Here is a 21,758-nt window from a genome sequence, read left to right on the forward strand (position 1 = left end):
CTGCTCTGGGCGGCCCAGGAGGCCCCTCGAGCTCCCACCCAGCTCTTCGCCAGGATCTCAGGGAGGCCAGGGACCACCTAGTGAGTCTGACACGCTGGGCGGGGGGGGGGGGGGGGGGGGGGGGGCAGAACCACCCCACCCCACCCCGGCTAGGTATCCAGGGGTGGGCTCCCGCGCCCTCAGCTGGAGAGCCCTGTGATCCACCCTCCAGATACCACCTTCTCCCTGCTGTCGGCATGTGCAGGGACGGACGCACGAGGGCACCGCTGGCACTACCGGCAGAGCCCTGTGTGGGGGAAAGACCCGCAGGGGCCTCGGGGATGACCCCCGCTAGGGAAGGGGGGTGCGGAGAGCAGGAGGCGCTTTCTGGGGCAGCTTCAGACAAGCCAGGGAGGCGCACACGCCGGCGAGCCCGCCACACACCCCTAAGTGCGGCGGCCAGGACTGCGGGAGGCGGCGGGCTCACCCGAGGGGGCCGGCAAGGAGCGGGAACGGCCCTCGGCGCTGCGGGGCTCGCTCCGCCCTGCCGCGTGTCTACTGAGGGGAAACGCGCGCACACGTCGCCGCGGCGGTCGTCCGCGCGCCCCCAAGCCCATCGGCTCCAAAGAGCGGACACCGACAGCCGCCCCGCCTCGACTCGGGCTCGCACCGGACCCGCTGTCCTCTCGCTGAGCTGCGGCCCCCACTAGCTCTGGGCCGGGAAGTCCGCCCGGGGCCGGGAGTCGAGCCCCGGAGCGGGGGCGCGGGGCGCCGGACGTCCTGCCAACGCCACGGAGCCGGCCGGTCTCGGGGACGCGGCGCCCGGCCGAGTCCCAGGCTCTGCGCCGGCGGGCTGCGCGCAGGCGCGGGCGGGCAAGCGCGTCGCGGCGCAGGTGCGGCCGTGCGCCGACGCGGCGGGACGTAAACACGCACGCTGGGGGCCACGAGGGCGGGCGCAGGCGCGGTGGGGAATAGGAGGGCGCGGCGCAGGCGCATTGGCCGCGCGCGCGATGGGCGGGGTGTGGACGGCGCTGCGATGGCTGCCCGCGGGTGTCGGACCAGCGAAGCCCCCGGCGCCTCTCAGAGCCCGGCCTCCTGACGCCGCCAGTGGGCGGGGTCGCCCGGGCCGCCGCCACCGCTGTCATGTATCCGCCGCCGCCGCCGGCGCCACATCGGGACTTCATCTCGGTGACGCTGAGCCTTGGCCAGAGCTACGACGGCAGCAAAAGCTGGCGGCGGCGCTCGTGCTGGAGGGTGAGGGTCGGCGCCGGGCCGGGGTCCCGCGGCCCGCCCGCCGCCCCCTGCCTGGAGCTCAGGCGCTCGTCCGGGCCCGGGGAGCGGTGGTCGCCGGCCGCAGGCCGTCTTTACAGCCCGCGCTCGGCGGGGCGGGGTCGGGGAGGAGGAAAGCTGTAGGCTGCCCCTCGGTGCGGTGGGTCAGGAGCCCCGCGGTCTCGGGCTGCAGGGCATCGGCACCCCCACATCTGGGCAGATGCGGGGTCCCGCCGGCTGCCTGAGACGGAGCACGCGCGTGGCGCGAGCCTTTCCTCACTGCCCCTGCGATAGGACACGTATGGCTTCTGCGTCTGTTGTTTATTTCCGTTCCCCTATACCGTCTGGAACATCCCCGCGGCTCGTCAGTCTCTGCCGCCGGGGCGCTTCCCCCGGTTCAGAAACCGGACCTTGGGAGTTACCCACTGTGCTCCCTGAATTTGCAACGGTTGCACGGGTCCCAGCTGTGTTGTTTTCCGTCCCGTAGAAATGGAAGCAGCTGTCGAGATTACAGCGCAACGTGATCCTTTTCTTCCTCACGTTTCTCGTGCTCTGCGGGCTCCTGTCCTACATCAGCGTGGCTGACCAGTGGAGAGGTACCGGCTGCGCGTGTGCCTCAACCCCGTGCGTGTGCGTCACTGACTGCGGGTGGCTGGGCAGAAGCGGTCTGGCCGTGCGCCTTAAGCGCCTGCAGCGTGTGCGAGTTGGCGAGAAGCGCAGATGAAAAGGAGCGGAGAGTGTCTTTAGCCACCCTGCTAGAACGTGGCTCGAGTTCGTGTGATGTTGCCCGACTGCTTCCTGGGTGTCCGGTGTGAGGGCCGGCCTCTCCGTTCTCTGTGCCTCACGGGGGAGACGTTCGGGTCCTGAGGTCGCGTGCCCCGTCCAGACACGCTCCCTGAACTCCCTCACACGTGTTACCGTGTGTTCCGAGCGGCCCGGGCAGTCTGGGTGAGGGCGTAGGGAACCCCTGTGGGGGAGGAAAGCTCAGGAGCTGCTGCAGGTGGCTGGAGACAGCTGCACCTAGGCCGGCTTCCGCGCTTCCTGGAAGGGAAGCCGCTGAGGGGAGGTCCGTGTGGGCTGGGCTGCAGGACGGAAGCTGCCAAGTGCTGTGAGGAAGGGTTGGTTACCCTTGGCCGTTCTTGAGTTGGTTTAAAGGACCTTCCCCAGGTCTCACGGTGTCCTCTCGTGGTGAGGAGTGCCCGCCTAGACGTGCTCCTCCACGCGCTCGCTCGGGCTCTCCTTGGGGCTGTGCGGCACGTTTGGGATAAAATCTGTTCTCTCGTTTAGCCGTGGATGGCAGGTCAGCGGAAGAGCGGAAGGTGAGACCGGCAGATCCGCCCGTCTTGCCGGCTCCTCGGAAGGCAGATGCTAATCCAGAAAACTCGCCGGGGCTTTTACCCCAGGTACGTTCAGTGAACTACACGTGGGGTTGCGACCGGGGTCGGTCCCACGGGCGTTTCAGAACCGCGCGTGATGTTCCACACGGACGGGGGAGCAGTTCTTCCCCTTGTTGTTTGTCTGATGTGCGCGCCCTGCGCCCCTTATCCTGAGCCAGTAGGATGACGCCTGGGGCAAGGAGGAGGAATATTCTCTCCTTGCTTCCTTCCCCTTGGACACCTGCTGGTGAGCGAAACAGACCCGCCCCTTGTCTGGAGGAGCTGCAGGCCGGCGGGAGCAGGCCGGTGGCCCGTGGTGTCCATCCCGGGAGGAAAATAGCAGTCGCCTCCAGGGATGAGGCTGGGGACGGGACGCTGAACTGCGGTGTGAGACTGGAGAGCCGCCGGTCCCGGGTAGAGTCGGGAGAGCAGGGCTTGAGTCCAGTGACGTTGCCCGGGGCAGGGGGAGCTGGGCTTGTTCGGGGAGCTGCAGTTTCAGAGGGCGTGGGCGGGGAAGGGGGCCGGGGTCGGGCCCCACGGGGAGCGGCCAGGAGGCCTCTCTGCAACCCGTCTTACTCGGAGGCTGTGCGTCAAACAGCTCACGTCCTCCCTCGTGGAGCCGACACGCACGTCTCTCGCTCCTCTTGGCCGCTCTCGCGCACCTGGGCTCTCGTGACGGCGATGGGAGCAGAGCCCGCCTGCACGGCTGCCCGCCGAAAGACACGTTTCCGTTGCTCGGGAGGCCCGCGCTCCCGTCTGTGGTGGCGGCCGGGGTCGGTGTGCACGGCTCCCCGGGTCCGGGCCTTGGGGCGCGGGGCGGGGCCCCTTGTGGCGGGGCCGCTGGGACCTTTTCTGCTGCTCAGACTCCGGCACTTGTGCCCCAGGCCTGGGTCAGCCCCGGTGCTTTGTGTGCGGCCAGATCCCGTTCTCTCGGCCACGGGCGTCCCGGCTCCGTGGCACTTGTGTCTTTACGACGAGGACCTCTTCACGGGTCCTGTGGGTACCGAGCGGCAGAGATGTTTTCGATCCCTGAGTCGGCCTCCTTGCTGTGTCCTGCGGAGGAGGGGCCTCCTCCTGCCCTCTGCTGACGACGGGCTACGCCTGGGCCCCTGCGCTCCGTCCCTGGACCCGGTGCCCCGGCCACCCGGTTCTGAGGACAAAGGGTGGGAGTCCTGGGGCACAGGCCCGGGACAGCGTTCTTTGCGCCTCCGTCCCCGGGGACGTGGCTCTGACCCTTTATTGCTATCTTTAGGGTCTGTGACGGCCTGGAACCCTCCCGGGCCAGGATTCTAACCCACTGTCCGGGGCTGCGCCAGCCCGCTGGCACAGTCTCCGTCCCGGTTGGTCAGGGCCCGGAGATCGTGAGAAAGGATCTTCTGGCCAAATCTGCATGTTGCCGTGGGAGCGGGAAGGCATCTGCTCCGGGGGCCGTGCGCCACCAGCCATTCCACGCGGTCCGTGGGGTTGGGTCTGATAGGGAGAGCATCCCAGGTGGAAACAGAGTGGCAGCTCCTGGGCCGTTGAACTGTTTTCACGAGTGGCTCTTGTTTTGATCTAGAAGCCTCAGAGGCATTTCCGACGGGGACCGCCCAACCTGCAGATTAGAGCCCCCGACAAAGACTCCAAGGACCGGAGGCAGGATGACACGAGGCGGAGGGACGAGGTGGTGGGCGACGCTCGTCAGGAAGAGAGCACCCAGAGAACGGTGGTCAGGTACAGGGAGCGTCAGAGACGAGGCAGCACGGGTCGCTAGATACGCAGAGGCCGGTCCGTTTGACGTTTCCTGAAAAACAAAGGGATAGGATGGGCGCGCTGTCTGAAGCGGCTTCTCCTCTCAGAGCAGACAGTGGAGAGAGCGGGACCCCGGTGGGGGCGGGGCCCTGCCTTCTCCGCGTCGTGCCGCATGGAGCGGAGGGCCGCCACGAGCCCAGCCAGGCTGTGACCGCGGGCGTTTGCATCTCTGCCCTCAAGCCGGCTGACTCCTCTTCCTCCTCTCCCTGAAGCTGGAGGGGTGCAGTGATCGAGCCGGAGCAGGGCACCGAACCCCCTTCGAGAAAGGCAGAGGGCCCCCCCACCAAGCCTTCCTCACAGGCCCCCGGGATTCAGAACCAACCAGGTAAGGCCCCGCCTGCGCCCCGTCGGGCCTCACCCGGACATGGTGACGGAGAGGGCGCGTGGACACCCAGCTGGGCACCCGGGCGGGCCCCAGCTCTCTGTAGAGCCTTGGAGAGGACACGGGGCTCCACGGCGGCCCGCGGTCCCAGGCCCATCGCGGCAGCCACAGGCCGCCTGTGCGGGAACTGCCCGCGTCCGTGCCAGCGCGGGGCCTGGGGAGAGTGGGGACACGGCCCCGGCTCGGTGGGGTCCTGGGGTCCTGCGTTCTGGCACCTGTAGTTGAGGGCCCTCGGGGCACTGGCGCTTTGTACACTCCGTGCGGCCTGTCTGCTTCGGTTCTCGTGGCGGCCTTTGGGGTCATCGGTCTGTCGTAGGCCCGTTCCACGGACGGGAGACCTGAGGTTAGGCCGGCAGCGGCCACGGCCACTTGCCTCCCGGAGCGGGGGCTCGCGCCAGGTCAGCTGAGCCTGGGGCCCAGGCTGTGACCCTCCAGTCCTGTCGCTGTTGCCACTGAGGGGAGGAGGAAGAAGGAGCCCAGAGCCGGGACGGGCGGCCCGGGCGTGTGGGGGGAGGCAGAGCGGTCGCGGGGCTCTGAGGACCGATGTCAAAGCCGCAGATACCAACACGACTGGGCCTCGGGCCACACCGAGAGGACACGTGTCGCGAAGCCGTCGACGCTCACGTTTCTGTCCGCCTGGTGGCCCTGTAACTCGTGCCTGGTCCTCCGACGTGTGGAGGGGAGAAACCTTCTCGGTCGGTGTCGAGGCCACCCTGGAAGGGCCCCAGGGCGGCCTTGGGTGTGTCCGCCACACGCTGTTCCCTCCCCGAAAACACCCGGAGCTGCTGAGGCACGACGTGGGCACCTGTGAGATGAGGCGCTCTCGTGGAGGTCACCGGGGCCCGGCCGCATTGCACAGCGCGGCTGCCGTGGCGGAGCGGCAGGCACCGGTCTGCTGCCTCACACACCTCCGCCCGCCGCGTGTTCCCCGCAGCTCCAGAGGGTCGTGCCCGCCGGGCGTCTGGTGGAGGCGGACGGGCGCAGGCCAGGCGGATGAGAGGCCGAGCCGTCGCGTGTGGGCCCTGGAGGCCTCGCCACCTTGCAGCCGCGTCCAGCCGTGCGGCTCCAAGCCCGGCGGCGCCGCGCCCCGACCTTCGGGGTCGTCCGCTGCTGACCTGCGGCCCCGGACGGTGTCCCCCCCCCCCCCACCCCCCCCCCCGAGCGCCCCGCAGCTTGGGGCTGCAGAGGGGCGGTGTCTGAACCCTGGGCGGTTCCGGTCCCCACGACCCGCCGTCTTCCTCCCAGCCTCCCCGAACGAGCGTCAGAGGGCCGTGATAGACGCCTTCCGCCACGCGTGGACCGGCTACCGCAAGTTCGCCTGGGGCCACGACGAGCTGAAACCCGTGTCCAGGTCCTTCAGCGAGTGGTTTGGCCTGGGACTTACGCTGATTGACGCCCTGGACACCATGTGGATTTTGGGTCTGAAAAAAGGTACCTGCCCGTCCCCGAGCACGCGGCCAGGTTCCCCTGGTGGAACGCTTGGGCGCGCGAGTGAGCGAGCCGTGCCCTGGAGGGTGTAGACGCCACTGTTTCCGTCTGAGGAGCTCTCCCTTCCCCTGGGTGGCAGGCAGTCGCTTTGTCCCTTGATGTCAGGCGTCCCGGGGACGCTCGGGGCAGTCGCCCCCTCGGCTCCCGGCCGAAGGCCTGGGCTGGCGCCCAGGGGCAGTTCCAGCCCGTGCTCCTGTGCTAGCCGGAAAGGGGCTCCCTGGTGGGAGGCGGCACGTGATCCGATAAGGCCATCGGCGTCCCGGGTCTCTCCGTCACACCCTTCTCAGGCCACGTGGACGGGGTGTGGTTGAGGCTACGGGTCTTTGGGTACTTCCGAATCGGTCTCTCGGAGTCCGTTTCCGGTGTTCCGTAGAGGCCAGAGGCTCCCCCCGAGTTACTCACGTGGCCCTTTGGGCCGTGGCCTTTACCCGTCAGCGTTGGTGCTCACGACGGCACGCTGGCTCCCCGTCCTCCGGGTGCAGGGGGCTCCGCGGTGTGTCCCCTTGCCGTGGGAAGGGAGAGAGAGCGAGCTCGGGAGAGAGAGACACGAGGACGCACGTGGCCCCAGAGCCGGCGAGCGGTCACGGGGGCGCCGGGACCTGTAACCTATTCCCGCTCCCACCCCGTCTCCTGTCGCAGAGTTTGAGGAAGCCCGCAAGTGGGTGTCTAAGAAGCTCCGGTTTCAGAAAGACGTGGACGTCAACCTGTTCGAGAGCACGATCCGGATCCTGGGCGGCCTTCTGAGCGCCTACCACCTGTCCGGGGACGACCTCTTCCTGAGGAAGGCCGTGAGTGTCCGGGCGCCGGCGGAGGTTCCGCGGCTCGAGGGGGCCCCCGGGGGTGGGGGCGGGGGTCTGTTCCGGGTCTCGCTCCCGCGCACGTGCGTGGGAAGGTCCCTGTCACCGTCGCGACCCGTGGGGAAGTGCTCTCGGGGCTCCTCGGTCTCGCCGCAGTTGAGCGCCGAGGCCACGTGAAGCCAGTGAGGTCCCGTGTCCACTCACGGGGGTGAGCACGGGTGGCGGGGTGGCGGGGGTGGCGGAGGTGGGGCGGGAGGGTGGGCGTCGTGGAACGGAGCCGAGGCTGCCGTGTGACGGGAAACCTCGGTCCTCGTCGTGTCGCGTCATCAGGAAGACTTTGGGAATCGGCTGCTGCCTGCGTTCCAGACGCCCTCCAGGATCCCATACTCGGACGTGAACATCGGCACCGGAGCCGCCCACCCGCCCCGCTGGACCTCGGACAGCACGGTGGCCGAGGTCACGAGCATTCAGCTGGAGTTCCGAGAGCTCTCCCGCCTCACGGGGAGTAAGAAGTTTCAGGTACGGGGGGCCGGCCTGCCGGCCGGGGGCGTCTCGCCAAGCGGAGGCGTGCGTGGACTTGACCCCGGGCCGCAGGACCACCGTCCTTTGTGCTTTCCGGTCCCTCGTCCCTCGCCTTTCCTCAGCTGCGCGGGCGGGAAGCGCGTCGACTGGGGGCTGAGTCCGAGCGCGGGCCCGTGTCCTTGGGGTCCCAACTGCCCCCTGCCGCGTGCTGTGGTGGCCCCCGGGGGTGGTCCGTGCCGGGAGCGAGGCAGGGGCCCACAGTCGTGGGTCTCGGCCTTGCTAGCCCGTCGCTGACGGTCCTTATGGACCTCGCTCCTGGCCCTCGCCCCGACCCCATTGGCCGTGGTCCCTCTCCTCGTGGGTGAGTCTCCAGCACGCGGCGGACCCTCTGGACTTGGCGCTCTGCCTTGTCACCCTTCCTCTGCCTTAAAAACCTGAGCTGCGATTTGAACGTCAGGAAGTTTTGCCTCTTGGCTTGAACGTCGCGCCGCAGTCCCACGTGGGCAGCGGCTGCCACCGTCTGATTCCGGAACCAGGTCCTCACCCCAGGAAGTAGGCCAGCGCACCCTAGCGCTCCCACCCGGGGCCCCCTGCCTCGGTGGCCGCAAATCCACTCGTCGTGCGTGGCTTTCTCTGTGTGGAACGCTCGGCGTGAGCGAGGTCCTACGTACGGCGTGGGCCGTCCGTGGCCGGTTCTGTCGCCACGCGTGACGTTTTCGTCCGCGCTGGAAGCGTCCGGGAGAGGCGCACCCGTGTCGTAGCACGTGTCCGAAGCATCGCTTTTCGTGGCCCGGTGGTCTGCCATCGTGCGGTCGGACCACGTGCTGTCCGGGCTCTGGTGCGTTGAGGAGCATCTGGGTTGTTTCCCACGCGGGGGTGGTAAGAGCGGCGCTCCCGGGAGAAGGTTCCAGGCGCACACAGGGCTCTGGCTTTTCCGCGGCAGCCCGCGCTTGTCCTCCGGTCTTTCTCGGTAGCCTTCGCGGTGGGCACGCGAGGGTGCCTCCTCTGGGCTGTGGATTTTGTCCTGATGACGTGTGGCGTTTTCCAAACGCCCACGGGCCCCGTGTTCATCTCCCGGGTGGAGGTGGGCGTCCGGGTGCCTGTCTGCTTGTCGGCGGATTAGCGGCTTTCCTGTCGTTGGCTCGTACTCCGGAAGCTCGGCGTCTCTCTGTCTGCTCTGAGACGTCGGCCGGGCGCCGTCGCGATGCCGGATCTCTGTAGCTGCTGGAGACCCAAGGGAAACCGAAGCCGCCCCTGCCTCAGAGCACTTTGTAAAAGGGGGCGGGCGTACGTGGCGGGTGGAGGCCAGGAAGTCACTCCCCAGGCGGGGTCCCGAGCACCGTGAGCAAACGCGCACAGGGCCATGGAGCACAGATGCGTGGCGCTGCCTGGGAGGAGCTGAGGTTGGTTGGGTCTCGAAGGATGAGCAGGATCAGCGGGCGGGTGTGCCGCGACCGCGGGCTCGGAAGCAGACGCGCCTGCCTTCCCTCCGGCGAGCGGGAGCAGCCGGCCACGCCTGGGCAGGAGGTCCCGGGGACCGCGGCTGCGGCCTTCAGACACGGTCCCCTGCCAGGAGGAGGAGCTCAGCCCCGTGTTCGGGGCCCTCGGCATCCGCCCGCTCATCGAGGCAGCCGCGTGTGAGGGTGGGGACCTGGTTGCCGTGTGGCCGGGGCCACCCTCAGAAGCCCTTGCCCGGTGCAGCCGGGCAGGGGAGCGCCGTGGGCCGGGACGCCGGCCTCTTCCGTCCTCTTCCGTCCTCCGCTGGGAACGGGCCCGCCTGTCACGGAGGAGGGGTGAGCCGACGAGGCCCGCCTTCCTCGGCTGGCCCGAGGTCCAGCAGCCCCGTCCCCCTGGCTCACCCGCGCTCTCCCCTTGTGTGTGTGTGTCCCAGGAGGCCGCGGAGGAGGTGACGAGGCGTGTGCACTCCCTGTCGGGGAAGAAGGACGGGCTGGTGCCCATGTTCATCAACACGCACAGCGGCCTCTTCACTCACATGGGAGTGTTCACTCTGGGCGCCAGGGCCGACAGCTACTACGAGTACCTGTTGAAGCAGTGGATCCAGGGCGGAAAGAAGGAGACGCAGTGAGGCCTGTTTCTGCTGCCTCGGGGACGGGGTCCCCGAGGCTCCCCTTGTCCCGAGTTCTCGGTCAGGAGGCAGCGGCCGTGCCGGACCCGGACTCGGCCCCTCCGCGGGGGACGTGTCTCTTCCCGGCACGGCCTTCGTGCCAGAGAGGACGCCTGGCTGGTCACGGAGGTCCCCGGCCCCTCTGCGCCAGGCGGGGCCTGGGGTCTGGGCCCGGCCGAGGGGCCCCCGGCTCACCGGCCGAGCTGTCGTCCTCGGGGTTGTGGAGGCGGCTCTGCTTGTCCGCTCCCCAGCAGAAGGTGGCCAGGGGCCCCTGGGCCTCCCCACGCTGCCTGCTTGACGCTTCAGACGTGCGCTTTCCCAGACAGCAGTGCCTCGGGGAGCCTCGTCGTGCGGTCGGGAAAACACAGGTCACTCTAGTGAAGGAACTGGAAATCCTTGAAGTCTCACGCCGGAGGGTGACCACGACCTAGGACCGCTGGGGGGTTGGGGGGGGGGCAGCTCCAGGCCGACCCCTACGGGCAGAGATCAGGTCATCCCGCCTGGGGAGCCGGAGTTCCCCACGCCTGAACGTGGGGACGTGGAGAGAACCCTGGTGGGCACGTGGGGTCCCGGGTGGTCCACGGGGGCCGGCTGAGAGGAACGACCCTGTTCGGGGGAGCGGCGGGCACAGCCCCGTGTGTGCCCCAGGCCGCTGACTGCCACGAGCCTGCATCTCCGGGCTGGCGTGGTGCCACCCCAGACAGGGCCAGGCCTCTTGGCCACTAGCGTGGGGATGGCAGCTCGTGGCCACGTGCCCGTTCCTGGGTAACCGGGCGGGGGGTCGGGCCGCGCACCCACCTGGCCTGAGCCCACGGGGCCTGCCGGTTCACAGGTTACTGGAAGACTACCTCGAAGCCGTCGAGGGAATCAAAAGGCACCTGCTGCGCAGGTCTGAGCCCAGGAAGCTCACCTTTGTGGGGGAGCTGGCCCACGGCCGCTTCAGCGCCAAGATGGTGAGCACGGTCGTGATGCAGGTGGGGCGTAGGGGGGCGTAGGGGGCCGCACCCACCCACCGGGGCCCCCGGTGGCTCCGCGAGTCTGGACGTTGGAGAGATGGCTCAGATTCTGGTCGTGGGGCGTGAGCCCTCACAGGTCGATGATGGACTGCGCGGCGGTGTGCGGCAAGGGGAGGCTGGGGTCTGTGATGGGTCCCCGGCCCCTCCCCCGGGGTGCCGCTCCTGTCCCCCAAGACCCCCCCCCCCCCCCCATGCTCAAGACCCCACTCCCTCCTCCCTCCCCTCTCCCCTCCCCCCTCCCCTCCCCCCCTCCCCCCTCCCGTCTCCCCTCCCCTCTCCCCTCCCCCCTCCCCCCTCCCCCCCTCCCCCCTCCCGTCTCCCCTCCCCTCTCCCCTCCCCTCTCTCCTCCCTGCCCCCTGCCCCCTGCCCCCTGCCCTGGGTCTAGTTACTTGTCCCCTGCCCCTGGTACTCCATCAGTGTTTGTGGGGTCAGGGCCAGACCCGGGTCAGCATCCGCTCCCCTGGCAGGCGGGTGTCCGTCCGCCACCCTCCCCCCTGCCCATGTGGAGCTCCAGGGGCCGGGCCCGTAGTGGCGTCGCTTTCCACGTTCCTGCCCTTGTGGGCCCTGAGGAGTCCCCGCTCAGGCCCGTCGACCCCTGGGGATGCGGGGGGCCTGAGGTAGCGCTGGACCCTGCACCCGGTGTGGCCCCCGCCCCTGCCCCACGTGGCCACCGACTCACAGTGGTGAGGAAACCGCTCTGGTTTCAGGACCACCTGGTGTGCTTCCTGCCAGGGACGCTGGCTCTGGGCGCCCACCACGGCCTGCCCGCCGACCACATGGAGCTGGCCCGGGCGCTCATGGACACCTGCTACCAGATGAACCGCCAGATGGAGACGGGGCTGAGCCCCGAAATCGTGCACTTCAACCTGTACCCCCAGAGCGACCGCAAGGACGTGCAGGTCAAGGTGAGCCGGGCCGGGGTCTGGGCGTGGGGGCGCCCTGCGGGCTCGGCCTAGCTCCGGCCTAGCTGCTCCCGGGTCCCCCCACCCCCCACCCCCCCACCCCCCACCCGCCACCCCAGCCGGCCGAGCTCAGCCCGTGTTGTGTCCCCCATCCCTCCCTGCCCCCCTCCCCCGCCCAGCCGGCCGACAGGCACAACTTGCTGCGGCCCGAGACGGTGGAGAGTCTGTTCTACCTGCACCGCCTCACGGGAGAGCGCAAGTACCAGGACTGGGGCTGGGAGATCCTGCAGAGCTTCAACAAGTACACGCGGGTGAGCGCCCGCCCCTAGTCCCTGCTCCCCTAGGGCAGGGCTCCCCTGGGCAGCCAGAGGGGGGCGGGGGCGGTGCAGGCTCGCCGCCGTGGCCTCGGGAGTTCGGCGCCATGTGCCCCAGGGTCTCGGGGACCAGGCTCTGTGGCCCGGTGTGCACAGGGCGACTCTCCTCCTGGATCCTCCGTGTGGCCCCGGGCGGCCCTTTCCCACCCCAGACGGCACCGTGACCGTGGCCCCGACACCCGTCTCGCGGTCTGGGCCGTGGCTCGGAGGTCACGCCGTGTCCGGGGCCTGCCACCCACCCCGGCAGAGAGAGAGCGCCAAAACCCGACCCGCGTAGGCCCCCTCCGGGTTCCGGAGCGCGGGCTGCACGTCGGGTCACGTGAGGGCGGCTGGCGTCTCTGAGGGGCCATCTGGAGGAGCTGCGGCTGAGCTCCGGGGGGCCGGTCCCCCCGGTGGACCTTGGGGTCGTCTGCCTCAGACCCTGCCCTCGGCCACGGGTGCCGCGGTGAGGCGCAGAGGCCCCGGCCGGGGGCCTTGCGGCCGCCGGCGCCCCCGAGGGCTGAGGCCGGCGTGGGGAGCTGGCTGGGCCTGGGGCCGTGGTGACGCCGCGGTCTCCGCTCTCGGGCAGGTCCCCTCGGGTGGCTATTCTTCCATCAGCAACGTCCAGGATCCCCTCAATCCCCAGCCCCGGGACAAGATGGAGAGCTTCTTTCTGGGGGAGACGCTCAAGTACCTGTACCTGCTCTTCTCCGACGACCCGGCCCTGCTCAGCCTGGACGCCTACGTGTTCAACACTGAGGCTCACCCCTTGCCCATCTGGGCCCCGCCTAGGGTGGGGTGACCCCCCTGTGGGCACTGCCCGGGGGCCTCACACGTCTTGCGTTTGTGGGTACCTGTCCTCGGAACCCTGGCCTTGGGTAGGTTCGCTCTCCTGACCTTGGCCGCGGCGTGTCCCCTCGGCCGACTGTCCGTGCTCCAGGGTCAGGCTGATGACATTCCCCGGGGGGTTACCGAGCCTGACATCTCAGGGCCTCAGAGGTGGTCAGGGCAGCTGGGCGCCCGGTGCTTTGCCGCTGGCTTTGCACTTCTGGCTTGTGGTTCTCATGACGTCGGATGGTGTCGTGAGGTCAGCGCTGTGAATCCCCGAGGCCCCACCTGCTGGGGACCTTCCTGCTTGAATCATGACTTACATTCCTGATCCCCAAACGTCTTCTGTGTGGCCCCAGTGTCTCTGCTTGTCCCCTGGGGCCGCTCTGGGTCTCCTGGACCCACACATGTTCTGAGATGAGCTGAAGGGACAGCCCGACATGCGGTTCAGCCCGGGCTCTCCGAGTCTGTGAATGTGCCCTGACCCGGGAGTCCTGGGGGGGGGGGGGGCACTTGTGACCTCCTGCGAATCCGGGCACCTGGCCGGCTGTGGTGTTTACATGTTGGACTCAGGGATCCTCCCCCGGCCCTGCAGGGGCGGGGAGGGGCGGGTGGACGAGTTCATCCTGCTCCTGGACCACCCGACAGAACGGACTTTCCAGGCAGCATAAACGTGGATTGTTTCCTGTGTTGGTAGGCGGGTCCTTTACTGTGAAACGTCTTTGCGTAGTTTGAGAGAAAGCCATCGTTGGTTTGGGGCGCTTCTGACTGCAGTGCACAGGGGTGTCCGGTTTCCAGCCCGATAATCATGCCGTCCTCCATACATAAGTTAGCACATGCGCACCTTACCTGTCGTTGGACGAGATAACGCACCACGGGGTGGGAGCGGAAGGTGTGCTTCGCGGCCTGTCCCGAACACAGACCCACAGCAAACAGAGCCAGCGAGCGCCACACCCAAGTTGTTTCATCAGCTTCTGTGCATTTCGTGAAAGACAGAAGTTCACAAAATGCAAAATCGGATACCTTGGGAAGGTCAGCGTACAGAAAAGATTTCCGTAGCGAGGCAGAGCGGCAACATCCACCTCCCGTTCTCCCCAGAGACAAAACAGCAGTAGAACCGTCGCGGTCCGTTTTGACAACAGCCAATGAACCATGAGGAAAAAAGGAAGTGTGTCTCCATGAAAGGAACAAAATTAGTTGCTAAAAAGTGTCGCTAGAGACAGTCCAGCCTTGAGAATTATTAGAAAAGGACTGATAAAACTAAACGTTCTCAACTTGAACACACACATGGAAGTAGGGGACATTGGGGAAATACTACGAGCACACTGAGACGACCAGAGAAATTACCAGAAGGAATAATTATTAAAAATCATCTTCCATTGAAATGTGCAGCGATTGAGAGATTCATCAGCAGAGTTCAGTAGCCACAGCAGCGAGGAGACCACAGAACGTGAGCCGTGGACAGAGCCCGAGGGACAGGTCCCACCCTCCGCAGGCCCCACAAGTCTGTTAGAGTTGGGGTCTCAGGGGCAAAAGGGGATTTGAAACAGTGCTGAACGCTTTCCAAATGTGATGTTCTAAGATGTAAATTACAAGTTCAAGAAGGTGAGACACTTCCTAGTAGAATCAGCACAAGACGACCTGGCATAAGTGGTGGGAGAGTCTTGACCGCCGTGAGCGGTGACCTGTGATGTGCAGACCCGTGGCAAGGCCAGCCGCCCAGTGAGGGAGCAAAAAGGCCAGAAGATGGGAACGGAATGACGCTTTGATGAGAGAAGTTGTCACCCCGGAGTTCCATGTACGGCAAAACTGACTCAGAAATGGAGGATTCTAGGTATTTCCAGGGGAAAGCCGGATGGCTTGTCGCCAGGCGGCCTGACGTGCGTGAAATGCTCCAAGGACTCTGGGCGGAACTCCTGCCGGATGGGAACCGGGGCTCTGTTAAGACGCGGCTGGGATGCGTCAAATCAGTTACGTGTTTGGCTGCCACTCCTGTTTTTATTCTCCAGGATTTAAAAGCTGTTCGTGGGAGATAATTACAAGTTTATGTTTTGGGGCCCACGGTGTGCAGCGTGAGTTTTGAGAGTAGCTACAGAAGCAGACTGGTCTGAGCCGCCTCAGAGATAGGTCGTGTATGTTAGTGAACAGAGTTGCTGTATGTGTGGACCAGATTGTTAGAAATTCGGGATGTCACCCATGATGGCCACGATGAAATCATCAAAAAGCTACACGTGGGTGGAAAGGAGAAGAGAGTGAGAATGGTTCACTAAAGTTTTTAAAAAAAAAAGTCCTCAGAAGAAATGAGGGACGAAAAAGGATTAACGTATAGAAAACACGCACAAACTGGTAGAAAGAAGTCTTATTGGTAATTACGTAAAATAAAATGGATGAAACTCTTCGATCAAAACCAGAGCTTGGCAGAATGGACTAAAACACAGTGACCCAAGTACATACTGTCTAGCAGAGACCATGCTTTCAAAGATACAAATAGATTGAAGGCAAAAGCATGGGGGGAGACACCCCATGGAAACAGTGACCCCAAGAGAGCTGGGGTGGCTTTGCGAACGCCAGACGAAATAGGCTTTAATTCAAACACGGGGGGTGCCTGGGTGGCTCAGTGGGTCGAGCACCCAACTCTTGATTTCGTCTCAGGTCACGATCCCAGGGTCGTGGGGTGGAGTCCTGCATCGGGCCCCACGCCGAGCATAGTGCCTGCTGGGATTCTCTTTCTACCTCTCTGCCCTCTCCGTTGCTTGCACACGGTGTCTTTCAAATAAAAATTAAAAAACTTTTAAGAGGTCAACGTGGATGCAGCTTACTTTGTGTTCGGTCAAAACAGGATTTTTCCATGGGGAAGAAAAGACAGGGTTACAAAGGAGGTAGAACAGGTACAAATGCATCGAACAGCAGAGTCAAATGAAACAGCCGGGTCTCCAGTGGCAGGTGGAGACTTCGTTAGCCGCCTTCAAGATGCGCAGACCCGCTAGGGGAAGACCAGCGAGGAAGCCGAGGACACGAACAGGGCTACAAAGGAGGCAGACCCAACAGACGAGAGCGCCCCCAACAACAGAGTGTCCCTGCTCCTCAAGGGCACATGGAGCATTCTCCATTGTCTGCATTAGGCCACAAAACAAGCATTAATGCATTTTTTTTGTTTTTTGTTTTTTGTTTTTTGTTTTTTTTTGAGAGCAAGCACAAGCTGGGGAGAGGGGCAGAAGGAGAAGGAAAGAATCTTCAGCAGGGTGCATGCACAGTGTAGAGCCTGACACTGGGCTCAATCCCACAACCGTGAGATCATGTCCTGAGCTCAAATAGACACTCAACTGACTGAGCCCCCCAGGTGCCCCTAAAGATTTTACTTTTATGTAAACTTTATACCCCACATGGGGCTCGAACCCACAACCCCAGGATCCAGACTTGCACGTTCCATCAACTGAGTCGGGCACCCCAGTGTATTTTAAATGATTGAAAGAGGGGGGGTGCTGGCTGGCTCAGTTGGTTGAGCGTCTGACTTCAGCTCAGGTCAAGATCTCACTGCTCATGGGTTCGATCCCCTCATCGGGCTCTGTGCTGACAGCTCAGAGCCTGGAGCCTGCTTCCGACTCTGTGTCTCCCTCTCTCTCCGCCCCTCCCCTGCTCATGCTGTCTCCCAAATATAAATAAACACAATCAATGGGTCAGTGGAGAAGTCAGAAAGGAAGTTAAACACTTTTGAGACCTATGAAATTGAAAGCACAAAGTACACAATTTATGGGATGCACGGAAGGCTGTGCTCAGATCAAAATCCATAGCTTTGAATGCCTACATTAAAAAAAATTAAAAATGTACGAGGCGCCCGGCTGGCTTAGTCGGTAGAACACACAGCTCCTTATCAGGGCCGTGAGTTCGAGCCCTATGTTGGGTGTAGAGCCTACTTTAAAAATAATAATATAGAGGCGCCTGGGGGGCTCAGTCGGTTGGGCACCTGATTTCGGCTCAGGTCATGGTCTTGCGGTTTGTGGGTTCAAGCCCCGCGTCGGGCTCTGTAGTGACAGCTCAGAGCCTGGAGCCTGCTTCAGATTCTGTGTCTCCTCTCCCTGCCCCTTCCCCGCTCACACTCTGTTTCTCTCTCTCAAAAAATAAACATTAAAAATTTTTTAAAAATAAAAATAATATAAAAGGAAGAAAGATCTCCAGTTAGTAGCTAACTATGCACCTTGAAGAACTAGGAAAGGAAGAGCAGACTAAACCCAAAGCTTGCAGTGTGAAGGAAATGTGTAGAATGGAGATAAGTAAAATAGAGAATAGAAAAACACCAGAGACGGTCCACAAAACCAAAAGTTGGTTCTTCGAAAGCATCAACAAAACTGAATCTCCAAGCTACACTAACAAGGTGAATGTCCAATAGATAGAACCAGAAACAGAAGTGGGGGCGTCACCAGTGGTCTTACAGAAAAATTTCACACCATCAAATCTGACGGTCTTTTTAAGATGGCAAGTTCCCAGACATGCAAGAATGATCTAAACTCAAGATGATCTATAAATTTTCGACAGACCTAGAACAAATAGATGGATCCAATGGTAAACAAAGAGACAACAACAACAAAACCCTCCCAACAAAGAGAAGCCTGGGGTCATGTGGCTTCTGGGGAATTCAGCCAAACATTTTCAAAGTTGGGGCACTTTGCTGGCTCAGTCTGTGGAGCGTGCAACTCTTGATCTTGGGGTTGAGTTCGAGCCCCACATTGAGTGTAGAGATCACTTAAATCTTAAAACACACACACACACACACACACACACATTTTAAGAGTTAACCCCAGTCCTTCTCAAAGTCTCAGAAAATTGAGAGGAGGGAAAACTTTCTAAATCATTCTGTAAACCCAAAATTACCTTGATATCAAAACCAGATACAGACATTTCAGTAAAAGACTACAGGCCAATATTCCTTGTGAATATTAATGCAAAAATCCTTAGCAAGATACTGACAAATCTGGCAGTATGTTTAAAGATTCTACACCATGATCAAGGTGTTTCAATATAAGGAGATCAGTCATCCACACAACACAATACACAGGAATGAGCTGTGGATACAAGCAACAACTTGCATGGACCTCAAGGACATCGTGCTGAATGAAAGAAGGCACACGCCAGGAGGAAAAAGAAACAATAATACACTCCATTGATAGAGCACAGTGGAGAAAATACACGATAACTGCAATTGACATAGAGCACGTGACAAAAGCCAACACTCTTTTATGGTAGAAACACTCATGAAACCGTAGGTAGGAGGGAACTTCCTCAACACAATAAAGGGTAATCATGGAAAAACGCACAACCAACATCACACTCAACAGTGAAAGACGAAGCTTTTCCTCTAAGACCGGATATAAGACAGGACTATCTGCTTCCACCGCCACTAGAAATAAAAGGCATTCGGACTGGAATTGAAGAAGTAAAACTCTATTTGCACATGATATGATCCTGTGTATAGAAAATCCCAAAGAATTCACAAGAACATGACTAGAGCTAATAAATTCAGGAAAGTTGCAAGGCGCTAGATCAGCAATCAAAACGTTATGTTCCTGTGCACCTGCAGTGAACAATCTGAAAGGAAATTAAGAAAGCACTTCCATTGAAAATAACATTAGGGCTGGGACGCTTGGCTGCCTCAGTCTGTGGAGCATTTGGCTCTTGATCTTGGGGTTGTGAGTTCCAGCCGCACGTTGGGCACAGAGCTTACTTTAAAATAAAAACACCATCTAAAAGAATAAATAGGGATAAATTTAAGGATGTAATGTACACCAAAAAGTATAAAACATTGCTAAAATAAAGAAGATCTACATAAGTGGAAACATCCTTTGTTCATGCATAGGAATACTTTTTTTATTTTTTATTTTTTCAATGTTTATTTTAGAGAAAGACAGAGCATGAGCAGGGGAGGGGCATAGAGAGAGGGAGACACAGAATCCGAAGCAGGCTCTGGGCCCTGAGCTGTCAGCACAGCCCAACGCGGGGCTCGAACTCACAAACCGTGAGATCATGACCTAAGCCGAAGTCGGACACTTAACCAACTGAGCCCCCCAGGCGCCCCAGGAATACTTAATTTTAAGACGTCAATGCTAGACAAAAATGATCTACAGGTTCAGTACCGTCCGTCTTAGAATTCCAACAGCCTTTTTTGCCAAAATGGAAAATGAATTCTCAAATTAATGTGGAATTGCAAGGAGCCGCAAATAGCAAGATATTCTTGAAAAAGAACAAAGTTGGACGACACGGACTGCCCGATTTAAAAACTTGCGACGAAGGCATGGTACTCCGAGCAGTGTGGTGCTGGTGTAGTGACAGACACGTGGTTGTAACTGAAGGGAGAGCCCAGAAATGAACACATACGTGGATGGCCGACTGATGTTCTGCGAGGGTATGTAGGTTTACTCAGTGGGGAAAAGAACCTTGTCCTCAACAAATGGTGATGGGAAAACTGGATTTCCACATGCAAAGAATGGAGCTGGACCTTACTTCCCGCCACATACAAAACATCAACTAAAAATCGATCAGCAACCCAAAGAGCGAAACCATCCGGCGCCTAGAAACAGCAGCAACAGCAATACGGAGACAGGTCTGCACCCAGCGGGCCTCACAGGGCTTCTCACGCCACAATCCAGAAGCACAAGCACCAGGCAAGTAGGACTTCGTCGAAACCTGTGCATCGAAGGATGCGGAGTGCACAGAACCAAAGCCCACAGAATGGGAGAAAGTCTTTGCAAACAACATATCTGATAAGGAATTTATATCTAGAATATGTTTTTTTAAATGTCCAGAACAATAAAAAAGTAATGCTCAACAACAGATAAAAGCACCTTTCATGACATGAAAGGGGGCTCAGCACATAGCGTGTATAACTGAGAGTGCACACAAATGTGGCCCCGACCTCACGTGCAGCTCGATCAGAGCCCAGATTGTGGGGACCCGTGTGGGGTTTCCTGTCGTCCACACCCGCTGCTCTGTTGCTTGCAGCTTTGAGGGCCGAAAGGGCAGAGCTGGTGGGGGGAGACAGGGCCTGTCTCCCCAGATCTATGGGCTGTGGAGGGGGGAATCAAGACCCAGCTTTGGCCCCAAAGTCACTGTCCCCCCTCCCCAGGGAGTTGGAAGAAGGGCTTCTGGACCCCCAGACGTACCCGCAAGCTCAGGGCCACCAGGTGTGGCAGGACAGTCAGACAGAATCGGAATCACCTTCTGGGCCTTCCCGGTGCTGCCGGGAGGGTTTGGAGGGAAGGATATGCTGGGTCTGCAGCTGGGGTATGAGGGTCAGGCAGCCGAGCTGAGAGGAGAGGATGAGAGGAGGGCCTGCCTGGGGCGAGGCTGCCATCCAGGGGGAAGGAGCTGTGAGCCCTTCTGTCCTGTCCTGGCTTCTACCCTGCAGAGGCCATGGAGACCCTGCGAGGGCAGCTCTCTACTCAACGCAGGACAGGCAGCCCTGGGTGCGGGTCCCGGGACACAGGAACAGGGAGACGGGGAGACGGGGACATGGGAGCTTGGGGGCATAGACACAGGATGGGGACAGGGGGACACAGGGAGAGGGACATGGCACAGGGACACAGGGAGAGGGACATGGCACAGGGACACAGGGACTGGGACATGGGATAGGGACACAGGGACGGGGACAGGGGCACAATGATGGGCAAGTAGGGACACGACACGGGGACGTGGGGACACAGGGACGGGGACATGGGGTCCCAGGGACCCAGGGGCGGGGACAGGGGATGGGGCCACAGGGACGGGGACAGGGAAACAATGGTGGGCAAATAGGGCTAGGGACACGGGGACATGAGGGACACAGGGAAAGAGGGACAGAGACACAGGGATGGGGACACAGGGGTATAGGGACAGAGGGACACGGGGATGTGGGAACGCAGGACCACAAGGAGCGGGGCACGGGACAAGGACAGGACATGGGGATGGGGGCACGGGGACAGGGACACAGGGATGTGGGGATGGGGACAGGGATTGTGCAATGATTGTGGTGTGGCATTCGGTGACCATGGGGTGACCACACCCCTGGGGTGGTATGACATGATCAACTGTCATTGTCACCATGCTGGTTGCCACAGTGACAGTCCTGGGACAGTGTGTGGGGCAGCTAACCGGCTGCTCCCCAATCAGCCTGGCTTGGGGCCCCGGGTTCTCAGGCTGCAGCCAGAGCGCAGGACCCCAGCCTTGGCCTGTCCCAGTGCTAGACAGGCCGGACCTGGGCAGAGACTGGGGTCGTGCTGGCCAGGGACAGTCTTGGCACGGGGACAGGTGACTCACCTTCCCTTTGTGGCCTTGGGCAGGGGGTGGCTCTGCTGATCTGGACCCTCACGCGTGCCCAGGACCGGATGCCAAGGGAGAGGTGCCCCCCCTGGTGTCTGGGCACTGGGTACCTGCCGCAGCCCCTGGCCCTGAGGGGCCAGTGGAGGGAATAGCCTGAGGGGCTGGGGTCAGGGTCCCAACTCCCAGCAGGGGCCTGGGGCCGCCGCCTCCCGACCTGGGCTCTCGGCAGCTGCGTGTCTGCACCGTCCGAGCCCCCGCCTGGGCTCCGAGGCCCCTGCTGCTGCCACAAGGCCTCACACTCTCGCTTGGACAAGCCCCTTCCTCAGAGCCGCTGGCCTTCTGCGTGAGCCCCCTCCTTGCTGCCGCCACCCCATCTTGCCGAGGCTCCCCCACTTCTCCTCGGGGGTCAGCCCACGTGGCCTTCGCAGCCCTGCCCTCAAGAGCCCGCCCTCCGTTGTGGGCCGTCACTAGGGGCGCAACGCGGCCCAGGGCATCACCCAGTGGCCCAGAGGCTGGGAGAGGCCTGGGTGTGTCCCGGCTGGGCGGGGGGGGGGGGGGGGGGGGGGGGGGGGGGGGGGGCAGCTGGGACACTGGCAGGTCTCTCCCACCTCCCCATGACTCAGCAGTGGCCCCTAGAGGAC

The 21,758-nt window shown here is 62.3% G+C and overlaps 1 protein-coding gene and 1 long non-coding RNA gene across 2 annotated transcripts; one reads left to right on the forward strand and one right to left on the reverse strand.

Annotated features, from left to right (window-relative positions):
* The first annotated feature begins 993 nt into the window (after positions 1-993).
* On the forward strand, positions 994-13,329 carry LOC122205638 (endoplasmic reticulum mannosyl-oligosaccharide 1,2-alpha-mannosidase-like). Its single transcript, XM_042914221.1, has 13 exons — positions 994-1,233; positions 1,736-1,844; positions 2,536-2,651; positions 4,183-4,337; positions 4,628-4,740; positions 6,043-6,228; positions 6,925-7,073; positions 7,413-7,601; positions 9,496-9,686; positions 10,562-10,682; positions 11,453-11,650; positions 11,827-11,958; positions 12,590-13,329. The coding sequence occupies exons 1-13, from the start codon at positions 1,123-1,125 to the stop codon at positions 12,800-12,802; spliced, it is 1,983 nt and encodes a 660-aa protein (XP_042770155.1). The 5' UTR covers positions 994-1,122; the 3' UTR covers positions 12,803-13,329.
* Positions 1,555-21,102, reverse strand: LOC122205642. Its single transcript, XR_006196175.1, has 2 exons — positions 19,983-21,102; positions 1,555-4,407 (listed from the first exon to the last, which is right to left on the reverse strand). It is a non-coding gene; the product is annotated as an uncharacterized LOC122205642 (long non-coding RNA).
* Between the last annotated feature and the right edge of the window lie 656 nt (positions 21,103-21,758).

The sequence above is a fragment of the Panthera leo genome, chromosome D4 (assembly GCF_018350215.1).
Source record: "Panthera leo isolate Ple1 chromosome D4, P.leo_Ple1_pat1.1, whole genome shotgun sequence".
NCBI classification, from domain to species: domain Eukaryota; kingdom Metazoa; phylum Chordata; class Mammalia; order Carnivora; family Felidae; genus Panthera; species Panthera leo.